The sequence below is a fragment of the Echinococcus granulosus genome (assembly GCF_000524195.1).
Source record: "Echinococcus granulosus chromosome Unknown EG_S00119, whole genome shotgun sequence".
In the NCBI taxonomy this organism is placed as follows: Eukaryota; Metazoa; Platyhelminthes; class Cestoda; order Cyclophyllidea; family Taeniidae; genus Echinococcus; species Echinococcus granulosus.
In genome coordinates, this window is record NW_020170499.1 from 142,147 (window position 1) to 157,339 (window position 15,193).

Here is a 15,193-nt window from a genome sequence, read left to right on the forward strand (position 1 = left end):
CCCCCTTGTACCTCGCTAGGTGGGCTGGCCTTTTGGGCCATGCCAATAGCCCAGACACCTTCTCCGTGCTGAATATGTATATTCTGCCCGAGTATTTTGTCTTCTTTCGTCTTCAGGGGGGTCCCGGGACGCTACAAATATATGTCAAGTTCTACCGACTGAAGAAAAATGAAAGTCTGAGAAATAACTGAATGATAGGCATTGTGAAGGTTCACAAAACGATAAAAGGCATGCATCCTTGTAAAATAACCTGCTTTAGCTCATTTTGTTTAAGATTCCGATGAATTTTTTGCTTTTCGTCGAATAAGTAGCCGTTGTGCATATCCACTCAAAATCCTGAGAGTGTTTTTGCGAAAATAATCCACTTTTTAACCTTTTTTTTCTTACGCCACAAAAAGTAAAAACACAGTCAACATCGTCATTTTAAATAGAAACTAGCAGTGATTTAAATTTGAAAATGACTATCGATTGCATACAACGAGAACGCCTTGTGCCTAAAGTACAAATAATAAATCTAACGATTAGTGCAAATTTAAAAAAATAATTTTTAGCAGCTAGTTTAAGATTCTTTTTGCTAAACTAGCTAATAGCAATTGTAATTCAAATGTTGTTTGAATGTACCGGTAGATAAGAAGCATTTGGGGAGTGCAAAGTGCATATCGCAGGCGCCGTTAAAAGTCTTCGCTGTTGAACGTGAGATCGGAACGTACGTACTCCTACTCCGGATCGCTTCCCATTATCGATCAACAACAGGTATGCCCTTATCAAATTTACTGACTCTCTCATAGGATCTGAAAACCACAAAGGAGGGGATAAACGATAAGTCAGCTACACTACTGGCAGCACCACTGAAGCTCCCCGTTTAAAGACTATATGGACTTTAAAGAATTCCGCAAGTGTCACATTTTGACTTTATCGTTTCCTGCTACGCCTGCGAATAACCCTGCTTCTCCGTGTTTTTTGCCGAGATCTGTTTGCGGCTGCAACAAACGGCGATATCACTCACAACACCAACCTAAAATAATGTTGCTATACCTTGTCCCAACTCCTCATTGAACAGGAAGAGCGCATACTTTCTGGGGACTTCTTTTATCTCTCCAACTAAGTGGACGAAGGCGACGAGAAGTACGCAAGCCCTAAACTTATACCAAAAAAGCCTTCATTGGCTTACATTTAAAAGGGCCGGTGGATGATGACCATCCGTTTTGAACACGGAGTTTGATCACCCATCATAGTCAAGAAGCTGTGAAAAGTGGAAAATAGCTATTTCAGCCAGCTGCTCCAGTATGGGACCATGAAGTTTCAGGAGCTACTTACGCTTTTGCGCTACAACATTTCCAACAGACGATCAAACCCAGCAACTTCTTATTGTGCCTCTTCACCCTATACCCCAAGATCATTTCAGCCTTCCTACTTCGTTTTGAATCTCCCCAATTCATTTTTGGCAAGTCCCAGGTCAGTCAGAAGGACGTCTTCTCACTGCCCTACATTAATGACTACCTAGACCCCCTGCAAGGGTCAAAGTGGTTTTCCAAACTGGGTTTAAAATAATGGTGCCGGCAAGTGAAAGTGGCACAAATGAGCAGACCGATTGGGTGCTGCCGCTTTTGTTGGTATTCATTAGGTGGTTGAATAAGAGTTAGAAAAGTGTGCATTCCGGCTTCTCGTCTATGGCGGGGATTTCTGAGGCGCCCCCCGCCGCTCCATTGGGAACTCCGTGTTTTCTTAGTGCTTTTCACCTGAAAGGTGTATTCAAACAAACATTGACCAATGTCGGCGAATTATTTACAAATCCGTCAGTTGCCCACAGACATACTTGATATGAGTTGTGGATGTTTCTGTAGACTAGTCCTCCCGATGTACGTTTCACTACTGACGATGAACCAGGTGGTGGGTGACACCCTCCCAATGCTCTGCTTTCTGTGGTCGATGGCAGACGTTGTCGAGCTTCTTGCCTCTTGTAAGTGCGTCTCTGCCTCCGCCTCAACATGATCACCTCACTCGTGTGAGGCACAAGTAATGACGCCTTTGTTTCCCACCGACAGATGGCGCCGGAAGGGGGAAGGTCAGAGTACTGGGTTGCCCCCCACCTCTGATCATGAAAAGAAGTGTGGCCTGCAAATTCACCTACTCCAAATATGGCCACCGCCACTTTCCTCGCCCTCTCCCTCACCCTCGTGTTAGTCTCCGTCATCCTCTACAGTCGGCATGCCTTCCAAGGTAGAGCGTTGAAGCGGTGAAGGAGCCAGGTGAGTGAATCCTTTTGCTTACCTTGCCAGGACGTGCCTTCTGTCACTGATAGGTAGCTTGCAAGATACGCATTTAATTGCAGGCCTACCAACGTAGTATGTTGACGTTGAGGCGTGGTGACAAATTCCTCTGTGGAATGTCTGCTCGCCTTTCGAGGTGAAGTTCACGGCGAGGACGTGAGAGGCTAAGTACCACCACCAACTGCGTGACCCGTGACTGGCACTATGCAATCATTCTCATGCTGAACACCTCTGTGGCTGACCTTCTCGTCACCATGGACAAACTGTGCATCTTGAGGTCTTCTGCCGCTATCCACGTGTTCGCGATTGACGCCTCTGTTGACATGAGACCACGTCCGCCATGTCCCCCCCATCCATCCACGCATTCCCTCCTTCCCTCGTATTTTAACTCATTACCTGTTGAAAGATAGGATATAATTATTGTCGATTGTTGAACCGTCTGTTACTCGTGATTTCGCTTTCCCCCAATCCTCGTGGGTGAGCAGACAGTTCGGAATTAGCGACTCTGAAAGAGCTGTCATTCCCGCTAGTAGCCGTCGTGGATGCTCCTCGGCAGCCCAGTCCACACCCCATCAATCAGGATCAGATGGCAGACATCATTAGTAGCAGGTGTGTGGGATGAGGAAGTGTCCTTCAGACTGTTTACACAGCTGTCGCTTCTGTGAGCATTCACTTGCGTGGAAGGCGCAATGCCCCAATGACAACCTGTGGCGGGACAAGGGTACATAAGGGACAAATCCTTCCATGAGCGTAGAAGGCACTCATCCACGAACCTTTGCAGTTCCTAAGTTAGGATAAGGCAAAACATTTTGGACGGCTCAGCTGTACCAACGACTCCAGGCGCTGGGTAGGAGCACCTCACCTGCGATTTCTATGGATACTGATCCCACGGGAATGTCACCTCCAGTGAAAGGCACTCTTACCGATATGGTAAAATCACCACACTATTTTCTGCCTTGGCCTGCAATTTGCTACCACTCAATGAAGGGCTGGAAGCTGCTAACGTGGAGGAGCGACTTCAGGCAATCGATCTCCATTTAAGTGTAGGTTGAACCACGTGGACCTCACTTTCACCGCAGATTCTGCCACAATCCTTCCACGGTGATGTCCAAGGTATACGACTAGACTGCCAGACCCCTTGTATGCCAGCAAGACGCCAGCTTTGGTGATGACGTGGAAAGCTACAGCGCGAAAGTAACAGCATCGAGCACTACCCTTCCTAGTATTGGAACTTCAACATCACACATTACTTACATCTTGAAAATAAAACATGCCAGTATTTTGGCACCTTTATTGCAATAAAATTTCCTGTTCAACAAGTAGTTGGTTCTACGAGTGGTTATCGTTGGTTGTCAACGGAAAGAATGAAAAATGACAAATCACCACAAAAGAAATATTCATCATAATAGCATAAAAGCATGTAAAGGGAGGGAAATCTCTATACTTTCATTTGCCTATAAGTCCTGAATTTCCACTGAGTTTACTTAAGCAAAAGACTTGAGCAAGACTCAACTAAAAGTTGTCAGGGCTTTAAATAAATTCCAAGTTTACACAATTGCAGTATTACCGAGAGTAAAAAACAAAGTTTATTATTTGGCCAAAAAGGACATCGTATTCAAGGTTGAACATAACAAGTAGTCGATAACAAAAAAGCCCTGTAGGCTTGCGGTGTTGGTCATGCAATTATCCACTTACGTAGATTTTGTGTACAACCTGTATTCTATTTAACGCCCTGGATAACTGAGCTTCTTCTACCATATTACAAAATAACTGCAACAGTTTAAACAAACAGATTTCTCGACGATTGGGTGCGTGGGCCTATTGGAACACATCCGTCGCGAAGTGTGCACACCATTACACTTAATGAGGGAACGAGGTCAAGTTGGTTCTTCATGTCCTCCTACCCGAAATCTGCATGTGGGATTGGAGTGCGTTTTACGGTTACAAATCCTGAAGAGGAAGACGTAAGTCGCAAAAGCGGATTGCCTGGACAAGATGAAGGACCTTCGCGGGGAAGAGCATTTGCAAACTTCTTTGAAGAATTCGAGAAGGAGTCGGATGGCATGTCACAAACCTCCCAAGTAAACAGAGGGTGGCAACAAGCTATGCGAGATTCCTTCGATCAGGAAAGAAGTCGAGCAGCTTGCGACTCCGTTGAATTTTACAACCAGCACAGTTTTACGGAATCCTACCTACATGATGCCGATCCGGACTTGGTATACATGGACCGATACGGTGGGCTGTCGCAATCGCTTGTCCCTCACTCTTTTTACTCTGAGGTTAGTACATCTCTCTTCTACTGTTTTCTGCCCTTTTTACATCCGTATATTCCCATCGCAACGGCTAAAGCTAATTCCGATTTCTGGCAAGAGTGGGTTTTTTGTTTTATTCCCAAATTTTATATTGTTTGCTTTAAACATTGATGTTCCACGGTGACATAGGATGATCCAATGAGTGAGACGATACTTACACATGATCTTATTTGCGATCTAGGTGCGCCTTTATTCCGTATGAAGTTGGTTCTGGGCTCTCCATTTTGTACTTTCATAATGATCCTTAAATTTGGCATTTATTCAACTCGTTTCCATGTGTTGAGGTTATCTTAGGATTTGTGGGCAGTCGAATTCTGGCGATACTCTTTTGTTGGCGACTAGTAGGTTCGTCATGACTGCTTTCGATTGCAATTAAGCGTCTTTGCCATCAGGGCGTTAAGTTTGGGTGTGTCAGTTCCCTGTAATAGTGCTGAGGCACGTTTCTGCTTAAGCCTGGCATAACACTGGAACTTAGGTGTGTTGCAGTGTTGGTGGTCAGAAGTAGGTATGCTCCAATCTGCTAATTCGAAGTGACCATTGTCACGAAGCAGTCAATGCTTTTTCAATTCCAACTGCGTTACTTAGGTGATTTTGCTCAGCCTTTTACCAAAGCTGAGTGCAAGAATGAAGGAAAGAATAAGTGCTTGCTTTTTGCTTTGACTGACTAGACAGATTAATTGCGTTCATGCACCCATTAGCTTTTTTGCACGCAGTGACTGTGTTAAAAAGATTGTGCGACTTGGCGGTTTCTCAAAGTTTACACCGTTACTATTGTGCGTGGCCCGGATTGTTTATGCCCTGTGTACTTGGGTGTAGTTGGGGTGGAGGGGGTGGGCTGGTCGACTCCATAGGTGACGTGGAACACGCTACTGACCATTCATGGGAAGTGGACTGGAAGTTGAGTAGCCAAAGTGGCCTGCGGTTGACTGTTTCCTTACCCGTCGTGAACGGGGTCGTTTTTCTATCCCTCGACTGTGTTTCTTTTCCACAGGCAGTTCCCCATGTTTCGGTTTAACAATAAATTGTGCCATGGCGCTAGAGAAGGAGAATAATTGCTGCGTGGCAATTAGGCGACCACATTTATCTCCACATTCGACCGCGGACTTTGCTTTCTACCGCTCTTCCTCTAACTTATAGCATGCAGTGATTTTTGTCACTTTTCGTCCCTTCCTTTTGCATCCGAGTGGCCTGACATAGAGGTCATTGGATTGGCTAATCGTTGCACAAATCCTCTTGTCATAGATGAAAAATGTATGTGGAACAGTGGATTAGCTTTTGTGGGGTGGGAATTTCTCTTCGAAATCGTGGGAATAGACCCTAGATGTGGATGCATGTTTCTGCTCAGCATAGTTACTTTTCCGTTGTGTCAGGTCTCCCGCGAAGGAATGTGGGTCCGTTGTGTGGAGGTTGGGAGGATCTTGAAAGAATGGTTGGATTGGTGTTTGGAGAAAAGGTAGGGTCCGAATGATCTGGAAACATTTCTTCATCTTGTTTGAATCTGGAGGCAGAAGGCGCAGTCGTTGTGTGGCTTTCAGCTGTAGCTTTCCCGCCCACTGCAGCAGCACCCTCCACTTCTCCTTTCTCTTCTGTGCAGCTCATGTAGATCTCCACATTGTCTTGAACTTCCTTTCGCGTGGACTGCCATCACCCTTTATCTGATTCGTTGAAATAGATTGTCAGTTCATCTTCGTGGAACGCTTAATGCCAAACGACTGGACGCTCACTCCACAAGGCATGCTTGATAGTGAAGCAGTAAGGCCTCTGGTTGTGATTTCGAAGGTGGTGGTTGAAATTGTGGTGAGGCGTGTGGTTGTGTCGCAAAGCGCTTCCATTGAAGTCACCTTGAAAGCCATGTTGAATCCGCGTTGTCTGAGAAGATTGTCACTCCACCAGGCACCCTGCTCCATGGTTTCCACTTTTGCATTCGTGCAAATCGTTGTTTGCATGGGAAGTGATTAGACTGCAGACTGGAGGTATGATGCAGGAGAGTGTGTTATCGCTGAAGCCGGGTGGAGGACGACCTTAATTTGGAATTCTGAGTCAACACAACTGAGCTGCCATTCCAACGTCGAATGGTAAGGGCAAATTTCTCTTTCTACCAAAATGCCATTTTACAGGTTAAATTTCATAATGGCGGTTAAAATCTGGCGACTCTCTACCGTTGTTTTGAACTGACCCTTGTAAGAGAAATTCACGATTGCCAGTCAAGGAATTGGAGATTGGAAACCCAAACACTGAACTCCTGACCTTGCATTTGCGTCCTTGTGGCTGTGCACTTAGTCGACCTCGATGGCCCTTCGTTGGACTTTTAGTTCTAATCAAGAAGTTCCTCCACCTCTTCCTCCACTTTCCTTTATCCTGCGAGTGAATGGTGGGAAGAGGATCTTAGACATGGAGACATGCTTCTTCATGCCTTGGTTGCTTTCCCATGAGGCAGAAGTCAGTGTAGCGTCAGCCATGGGTTGGGCTGAAGGTGTTGGTGCTCAGGCTTCTGGCGCGTTGCTGGCGATTCGGAGTCAAGGTTCATTTGGAGTGCGGAGAAGACGGTCTAAGCCATCATTTGTCTCCTCTCTCTTGTTTCAGTCGAGTTAGTCGGTTGGAATTGGTGTCAGGTCTCCTTCGAAGTTTGGGACACTATTTGAGGGATTGTCATTACTCTTCATTGAAGCATCTTTCGATGAATGGAAGGCGTTCTTTCGTCGATTATTTCGCCAACGAGGTAAATGTGTAGGAGGCACCTGTCATCCAGCAGCCAAGTCAAAAAAAGTGGCAACATCTTTACCTCTTTGTAAATTGCTTCTATTGAATCGACATTTAATCTGCATAGCCCGAAAATGCTGGCACTCTACTGGCCACCCTAATCTCCCGTTTCCACTTTTAAGTTTGCATGAATCGTTGTTTGGTTGGGAAGTCAATGCACTTCGGACTGAAGGTGTGATGCGCCAGAGTGTCTGAATTGAGGCATGATCAAACGCACCCCCTACTCTGCAATTCTTTCGTAGCGGAAGCCCTCCCATCTCAATACAGGTGCTTTGAAACGAGTCTGTGCAAAATCGGTGTTACGTTCAATTGTGAAGGGAAGTTAGTTGGTAGCTCAAATCTCCTTTCCTCCCTGCCCTCCCCCGAAAAGGCCGCCACTCGCATTTTGCCTTTGTTTCCATGCCTTGATTAGCTCCTTTTTGAGGGAGCTGTTGAGCATCTCGGAAAGGTGTTCAACCCCAGAGACATTGGTTAGCTGCTTCTAGCAGAGCCCCAAATTTACGAGTCCAGAGGTGATGTAGGGGGATCGCCTTCTTTTTCAAATAAGGTTCGCTTTTGGTTATGAAGTCGTTTCTCACCTCAGGTGTTAGGTCCACATCGCCTTTCATTCTCGCACTTCATCCGGTGATTTGACATGAACTGACTTTCAGGTTAAATAAGCGGGACTAGCGACCGAAGAATCACGCCTCCTCTCATTACAACCAGGTACAGCAGTCTATTCGGAGTAGTCGGTGCTTTGCAACACCACCCTGCCCGCTTACATTACGCCGCTTTCAAAGCGCCTGCGGTCAAGTGCCCTGCCTAGCATTCCAACCTCTTTTCAAGGATACAGGATTCGCTACCGATTTGGAGTGCCTGCTCCTTCAAGGGCTGGGGTGGTGGTGACGGTGGTGTTATTCCAGTGGCTTTAATAACTGTGATACTTCCATACTATGTGGAGTAACAAATCCTTGTAATTTACTTCACTGCTCACACACCACCGAATTCGCATGACACGTAAGTGTCAGTGGGTGTGTGCTTGTGTGGGAGAGTTGGCTAATTCATCACAGCGCCTACTACGGGTGGTGCTGCTTCTTCAAAGCTACTACTTCCCTCATTTCGGGGCCGCTGTGTGACCGCCTGTTTTACCGGATAAATGGAGTAAAAGGATCGTATTTCAGGGTGTATGTACGTGTTAGCATGGGTTGCATCTACGTCCTACTATCTCTCTTCCACTGATACCACTTTTTTGTCACCACCCAATCATCTACCGTCTTCTATTGTGCTGTGCTGTGCTGCGTGGATGGCACACCCAGAGCCGCTTTCTAATTGGCTGGCTATTATTAATATACCTTCCATTTTCTTTGTGTATCTCTCACAGGAGGATTGTATTTTTGCTGCGATGGATGAATCGTGGCCTCTTTTTGCCTTTAAGCCACGATTTAACTGTTTGGTTGAGGACCATCTATTCCAGAAGATATGAAAGCTCGCTTTGGAAGGTCATCGAGGTCAAACTTTGACTGCTAAGTTGGCGAAGGAAAGGGGATATTTTAAGGGGGGAGGGGAAAGTACATGTACTTTTCAAATTGTGTCGGTTGCTGCTGCTTGTCGCCTTTGCGGCTTCAGAGCGGCAGGTCATCCATCGATGAGGCGTCCAGGATCTGGCAGGCGTTCCATGGACTAACTAACTACCTGCAGAATGGATAGCTGTGTTTCAGGCTGGTCACGAATCCCCAAAGCCGAGGCCTTCACTAGTAGATGCATGACCTTTAATAGTTATGGCATCCAAATGCCTCACTGTTCAGTGGCTAGTGTCCAACTATTGTGATTGAAGTCTTCTGCAGATCCGTGCGGATATACGTGGATTGACATTCGATGCCTTTGTTGATAGGAGGCTCCCCGCTTTAATTTGTGGCACTGGAAGTGTACCGGCCAACGACAGGCGCGCTGGCCATTGAGAGGGTTGGAGAGACAAGCTTGGCATTCATTGTCTGACTTCAACCCGCGCCTTACCGGTTGGTAAGGTGATCAGCGAAGCATCCGGTTGCTTGAATGCGTAGACTGGTTGGCAATCAGGCACTTTGTGGATGCGATGCGCGATGCCTAGCACGTTTTTTTGTAAAACCTCGTCTTTTGGTTCTCTGCCTTGTGTAGAGTGCAAGTGGACTGGGCAACAGCAGTAGTGCAGGCGCTCCACCCTTCTCCTCCGCCTTTTCCCTCAGTCGTCGTGGTGCAGCCCACCAGATGTACAGAAAACCCCCCAAAATCCTCGCTGGTCGATATCTTCTCGGTGGCACCATTGGATGTGGCAGTTATGGCAAGGTATGGCTTCTTATCCCCCCTCCCCACATCTTCAATCTCCTCTCCTCAGTGCTTTGAAAATGCCCTCCGGGTAGTGTGTTGGAAACAGCCATCATTCTGAAGATCTTGTGTCAGGCATTGCAAGTCTGGAGGGATCGTCATTACATACGTAGCGAGTCGGGAGAAGGCTCATGTAGCCAAGGCTGGTCTCCACCTTGTTTTGCGTGTCTTTTCTGAAGCTCTCCTTTTAGTTCCAGTGTCACAAGTCTTTCGGTGACTTATAATGCAGCATGAGGGTGAAGAAGTACCTTTCCGGAGAAGAGAGGACTGCTTCCTAGAAGCGGAAAATCTCCGCTCAAATGGACGGTGCTGTCAAGTTGAGCGTCACTGACTAGTGATTGCAAGTCGGATTAGCAGAGGTTTGGACGAAAATCGTTCGTTCTGGCAGGTTATTCCGCTAATTCCAGTTACCCGAGCAAACCGAACTGCAGTCATGCGAATTAACAGCGCCAATAACGATGGACGAGGTACGATAAACAATCGAGTGGACGGAATGATTTTTTGGCGTCTTGGTCGTCATTAACATTTCACATTCATTTTTTCCTTCCAAATAATCGTTCATCAATCCCACTGTCCATCCACCTCCCCAAACTCCCTCTCAACTTTATCTGTCCGACCATGTCTGCGTCCATTTGTCAATGTGGACAGTTCAGCTATTCACTGGACAGTGAAGAAGAGAACTCGCTCCTCTCCGATTTGACGATCCGTCTATTTGATGGTCCATTTTCATCACCTCTAGCAGCTCAACTAACATTACTTTTCCTCTTCCCCTTCCTTCAAACACAGGTGAAAGATTGCTTGGATCTCCTGACCCTCCGTCGCTGCGCTGTTAAGATCGTCTCTAGACTTGGGGTTCGAAAAATTCCCGGTGGCTGGTCTCAGGCCCTTACCGAGGCCTGTCTCCTTCGCTTCCTCATGCCACACCGGCATATTGTTTCTGTGGCGACAGTTTTGCGTCTCACCGACCCCGATCGAGTCGCCTTGGTGATGGAACATTGTCTTGGTTCTGTTCATGATCTCCAAGCTGCTGGTGTGCAGTCCGCTACGTCTGTCGCCCCTCCGGCAGTCGCAGCAGCTGGAGCGGCAGCGAAAATGGATCCCAATGAGGGCTTTCATCGAATTGTCACGCTTCCGGCCATTGACGGTGAGGTGGAAGATACGGAGCCGGAAAACCAGGCCGTCATAAAATTGCGGAAGCAGTCCGCCTTCAATAGCCCACATCCTGCGTTGCTTGCAGGTGTTGGTGGTGGCGGAGGAGGCGGTGTAGATATAACGGAGATGGGATACCAACAGTTTCGAAGGCTGCCAGAGGCTCAAGCACATGCCTACTTCATTCAAGTGAGTTCCAGGCGGTTGTGGAATCAACAGATGGTTCGTCAACTGATGGTTATTTTGATTTGGTCTGTAATTTTTTTGCCAGGTGATAGATGGACTGGCCTACCTTCACGCTAACGGCATCATCCACCGAGATATCAAACCGGCCAATCTGCTAATCACACCGGCACCGGGTTCTGGACTGAACTTGCCCGCCTCCCTGTCTCATGAATACCGCGGCAGTGGTGACACCTATCAACCGGGTATGGTGCCATTTACGGGTGAGGAGGTGCTGCGACTCTCACGAGGCTACCTCATTAAGTTGGCCGACTTTGGCGTCTCCGTCTCCATACCCGCCTTCGCGTCCAGTGATGAGGTGTGTGTGTGTGTGTGTGTGTGTGTGCTGTGATCCCGTATCCATCTCGGATTCCTTCTTGTCTGATTCATTCCTAGCAGCCCAAGTCGATTCGCCTCACTAACATTTCCTTTCTCTGTTGCCTAGGTCGGCGCTGGCCAAATCACACCGGCCGTTCAACCCCCAGAAGTGGCTAAAGGTGCACAGACCTCCTTCCACGGTCCCAAACTGGACGTCTACAGTGCCGGCGTCTCCCTATTCTTTATGCTCACTGGTCGCGTGCCCTTCAGCAGTCCAAACGTGCTTCAGATCTTCGAGGCCATAGCTGAAGGCTTCTACGTCATTCCCGGCCATGTCTCCACTTCTGCCGCCCACCTCATTCGCGGCATGATGTGCAAAAATCCCCAAGTGAGAGCACCCGAAACTCATTACTACGTGTATTGCCCCTTTTCCGGTGAAATATTCGCAGCCACTCTTCGCCCCATCTGCATCTACTCATTTCTTTTAAGTGGTATATCCCCACTGGACGATGGTTTGCTTGATTAACTCACTCCCCTTCTCCCATTCCAGTAGCGTCTTCTCCTCTCTACTCGGTTTGACGGCAACTGCTGATATCTGCAAGACCCCTTGAGATTTACCACATTCTGTGGCGAGAGATCCTCACTTCCATACCACATCATTGTGCACTCCACATCGGCCCGAAAATTCTCACATCCGCTCAAAAGCACACCATTTTCTTCTTCAAGAATCACATTCTTAAATCATACAAGTTGCACCCATTCCTATCCGCCTAAAACCAAAAGCAGAACAGCTCGATTGTTATGACATCTTCCTTGGTGTCTAGATTAGGTTGAGGCCTGATTAAACGATGGAGGATAATGTCAATTCCGCGTGGATGTGCATGCATTGTTGATGTACTCCTCCAACTCATAAAGGTTTGCGTATGGGGACGGGTAGCCTTTCAGAGTGTTCAATGATACAAGGACGACTTACCACCTCTTTCTAATAGTGTTTTTCCCCACTTTTTACTCGTTCTCCTCCTTCGTTTAGAAGCGTCTGAGCTTGGAGAATGTGGCCCGTCACGAATGGATCTGCGACACAAAACAGCTCCTCCCCCCACCTAGTCTTTCTACCGCCGCGAAGGCTTGCGTCGCTCACTGGCGCTCCGTCATCAATGCCTCCTCAGTCTCCAACACCACCACCACCACCGCCTCCGTCCCTCCCACTCCTGTGCCTCGCGGCTTTGCCTGTTGGCTTGATCCTCTCCTCTACCTCCGTCGGCCCACACCGCAATTCGAAGCGCCACACATTGACGAAACCGGTGCTCGAATTTTCTCCCTTCCCGAGATTGACTCAATGTACGCTCTGGGGCATATTATCGACTCGGAGGCACCGTCGTCACCCCCACAGACTTTGCCGCCTTCACCACCACGTCCGCGCTCGCCGACCCGTTTCAGTGTCAAGTCGTTTGACGGGGAGGAGAGGGGTGAGGTAATGGTGGCTGCAGGAGCGGGGATGGATCTGCTACATTCACCGTCAGGAGCGTTGGAGGAACGGCAGATTACGCCGTTGTCGGTGCTGAAACACTTGAGGGTGGGTGCCTTGAATGCTCGCTAGGCTTGATAGTCTAATCATTTTCCACTTTGTCAACCCTCTGGGTGTTAATACAACTCCTTGCAAGAGGAGAGTGATGTTGTCAATTCTGATACCGACGTAGACCTTTTGAATGCACCTTATTAACCGATTTTCAACTTCCTGGCAGAACTTCCACAACTGGCCTCCGCTGCCAAGTCAAGCAGAAACCTGCGTAACCGATGAGGTTCAACCCTTCTCCTTCAGCTTCCAAGACGCTGGCGAGTCCGGAACGCCCTTGGAGGAGTCGCTTTCTCGTCTTGGTGAGTGTTCTATCTGGAAGTGGCATTTGAATTCCACACTCACCATCTGCCTGTTGAAATTCTTCGATTGTATCGTAGATGCCTTCTATATCACACCAATGTCGAAAGCACCGACCTTGAGCACTTTTCCACTTCTTTATTCTCCTCCTCCTCCTCCTCCTTTCATCTTAGGGATCATGGACTACGGCGTGGCGCCCGTACCCTCACCACCACAACAGCCTCCGCTCTTGCTAGTCGAAGAGCCATCCCCTGCTGACCTCCAGCCATTTGTACGTCCACCAGACATCTTTCCGCCCTGCGAGAGCGCTTGTCGTCCCTCAACTACTGTATCACGCGTCTACTGTCACTCCCAGCCCATATTTTCGACGTCTCCGTCCACAGAAACGCAGCAACAGCCGCCCACCTCACCACAGGACATCCCTGTGGACGAGAACCATCGCTACACGTTGAGTACGGGCGCGCTCACTTCCGAACAGCTCTCCTCGTTGGCACGACACATGGAGGAGGAGCAACAAAGGCGTCTTCAGCAGCAGCAGCAGCAGCAACAGATGACGAATTTTGCAAGTCTGGTGAGTGGTGCGATGAATTGTCTGCGCTCCTTGCGGTGTAGGAAACTAGACGAGTTTTACATCCAGTCCTGGTAATGTTTTGATTCCTTTATACCGTCTCCATTCATCCGTCCCGTTGTATCCTTTCTGCAACCTTTTACCTTTCATACACTCACCCATACATCCATCCCGTGTTCCTGCAGTGGTGAAGCAAAGTCACTCCACCCCTGAAGTTCCACACGAAAGTGTGCCCATTCAATCACTTTTCCAGCGTCGTTCTTCCGGTACACCCGCACCTGAGCCTGCAATCGAGGTTGCTGAGAGGTGCACAACTCACCAGGAGGGCAAACCGCGGCATCGCAGAGCTCCCACTACCCGTCTTACCCGTTGGTTCTCCGATTCCATGTCGTTGATACGCAATCACTTCCGTTGCCTGACTGCTGGCGCCGGCTGCAAAAGCAATGCGACGATGGAACGCAACCAGACGCAAGCGCCGCATCCTACTGCAACCCAAAGTCTGCGTTCAAACATCACCGTGCCAGAGGGAGAGGATGCAATGCCCACAGCTTGTCATCGAGTCTCCATCCTCCCCTCATCGACGGGAAGAACAGTGGCGAGGCTGACCGCCAATTCAGCTTCCTCCGCCTCTGTCTCCTCCTCCACCTCCTCCTCTGTTCTGCGTCGTCACCGACGTCGGAGACGTGCGCCTCTACCGATGGATCCGACCACCAAGAACTGAATGTATTGCATTGAAGACGATGTTTATTCAATGTCTTCTTTCTTTCACGTCTTCTTTTCTCTCCCCCCCATTGCCCCTCGCCCTCGCCTCCCCCCACGATCATATCTCTTCCACCTATAGAAATGCATCATCCCATGTCCCTCGTCATGCCGACATTCTCCCCTTCTCCTCCCCCCGCAAGACAGACATGTTGATAATGATTACTAAGGCGTGTTGTCACTGTCGCGAATAATGCTGTCCACAAGAGTTGCTGATTTTTCACAGAGGAGGCTGCTGTTGTCATTTGCATCCTTGGATGTGACGGAGGGATGGGAGAGGAAAGATTGAATCGGAGGCTTGAATTCGCTTCCAGGATTTGCAGGAACGGCTGTCGTACTGGGAAAGCGATTGCAAAGTTTGGAACGATCACGTTGTCTTTGTAGGCCGTCACCGTAAGCTCGGTGGACGCATTCGCTGTCACGGCTCCTCAGTGTCGTGGTAAGCGTCGATCAGACTCGGCTGTCACTCTGGCAACTGAGTCGGTAATTACTGCACGTCCACATGTGCCCACCGGAGGTGAAGCCACAACGTCCAAGAGGTGAACAGTCAACGATACTTATATTCTATCAAAATCAACAAAAGGCGAGTTTAAAACTATGGGAGAAGGGAGGGAATGAAGGA

At 48.4% G+C, this 15,193-nt stretch overlaps 1 protein-coding gene across 1 annotated transcript; it reads left to right on the forward strand. All coding sequences in view use genetic code 11, as the record gives it.

Moving 5' to 3' along the window:
- Window positions 1-4,162: 4,162 nt before the first annotated feature.
- Window positions 4,163-14,533, forward strand: EGR_08787 (Serine/threonine-protein kinase; the record flags this gene model as incomplete). Its single annotated transcript, XM_024498036.1, has 10 exons — window positions 4,163-4,549; window positions 9,476-9,643; window positions 10,469-10,712; window positions 10,920-11,020; window positions 11,103-11,372; window positions 11,499-11,759; window positions 12,402-12,944; window positions 13,114-13,246; window positions 13,418-13,815; window positions 14,066-14,533. 10 exons carry the CDS (start codon window positions 4,163-4,165, stop codon window positions 14,531-14,533), a joined length of 2,973 nt encoding a protein of 990 aa, XP_024347557.1.
- Between the last annotated feature and the right edge of the window lie 660 nt (window positions 14,534-15,193).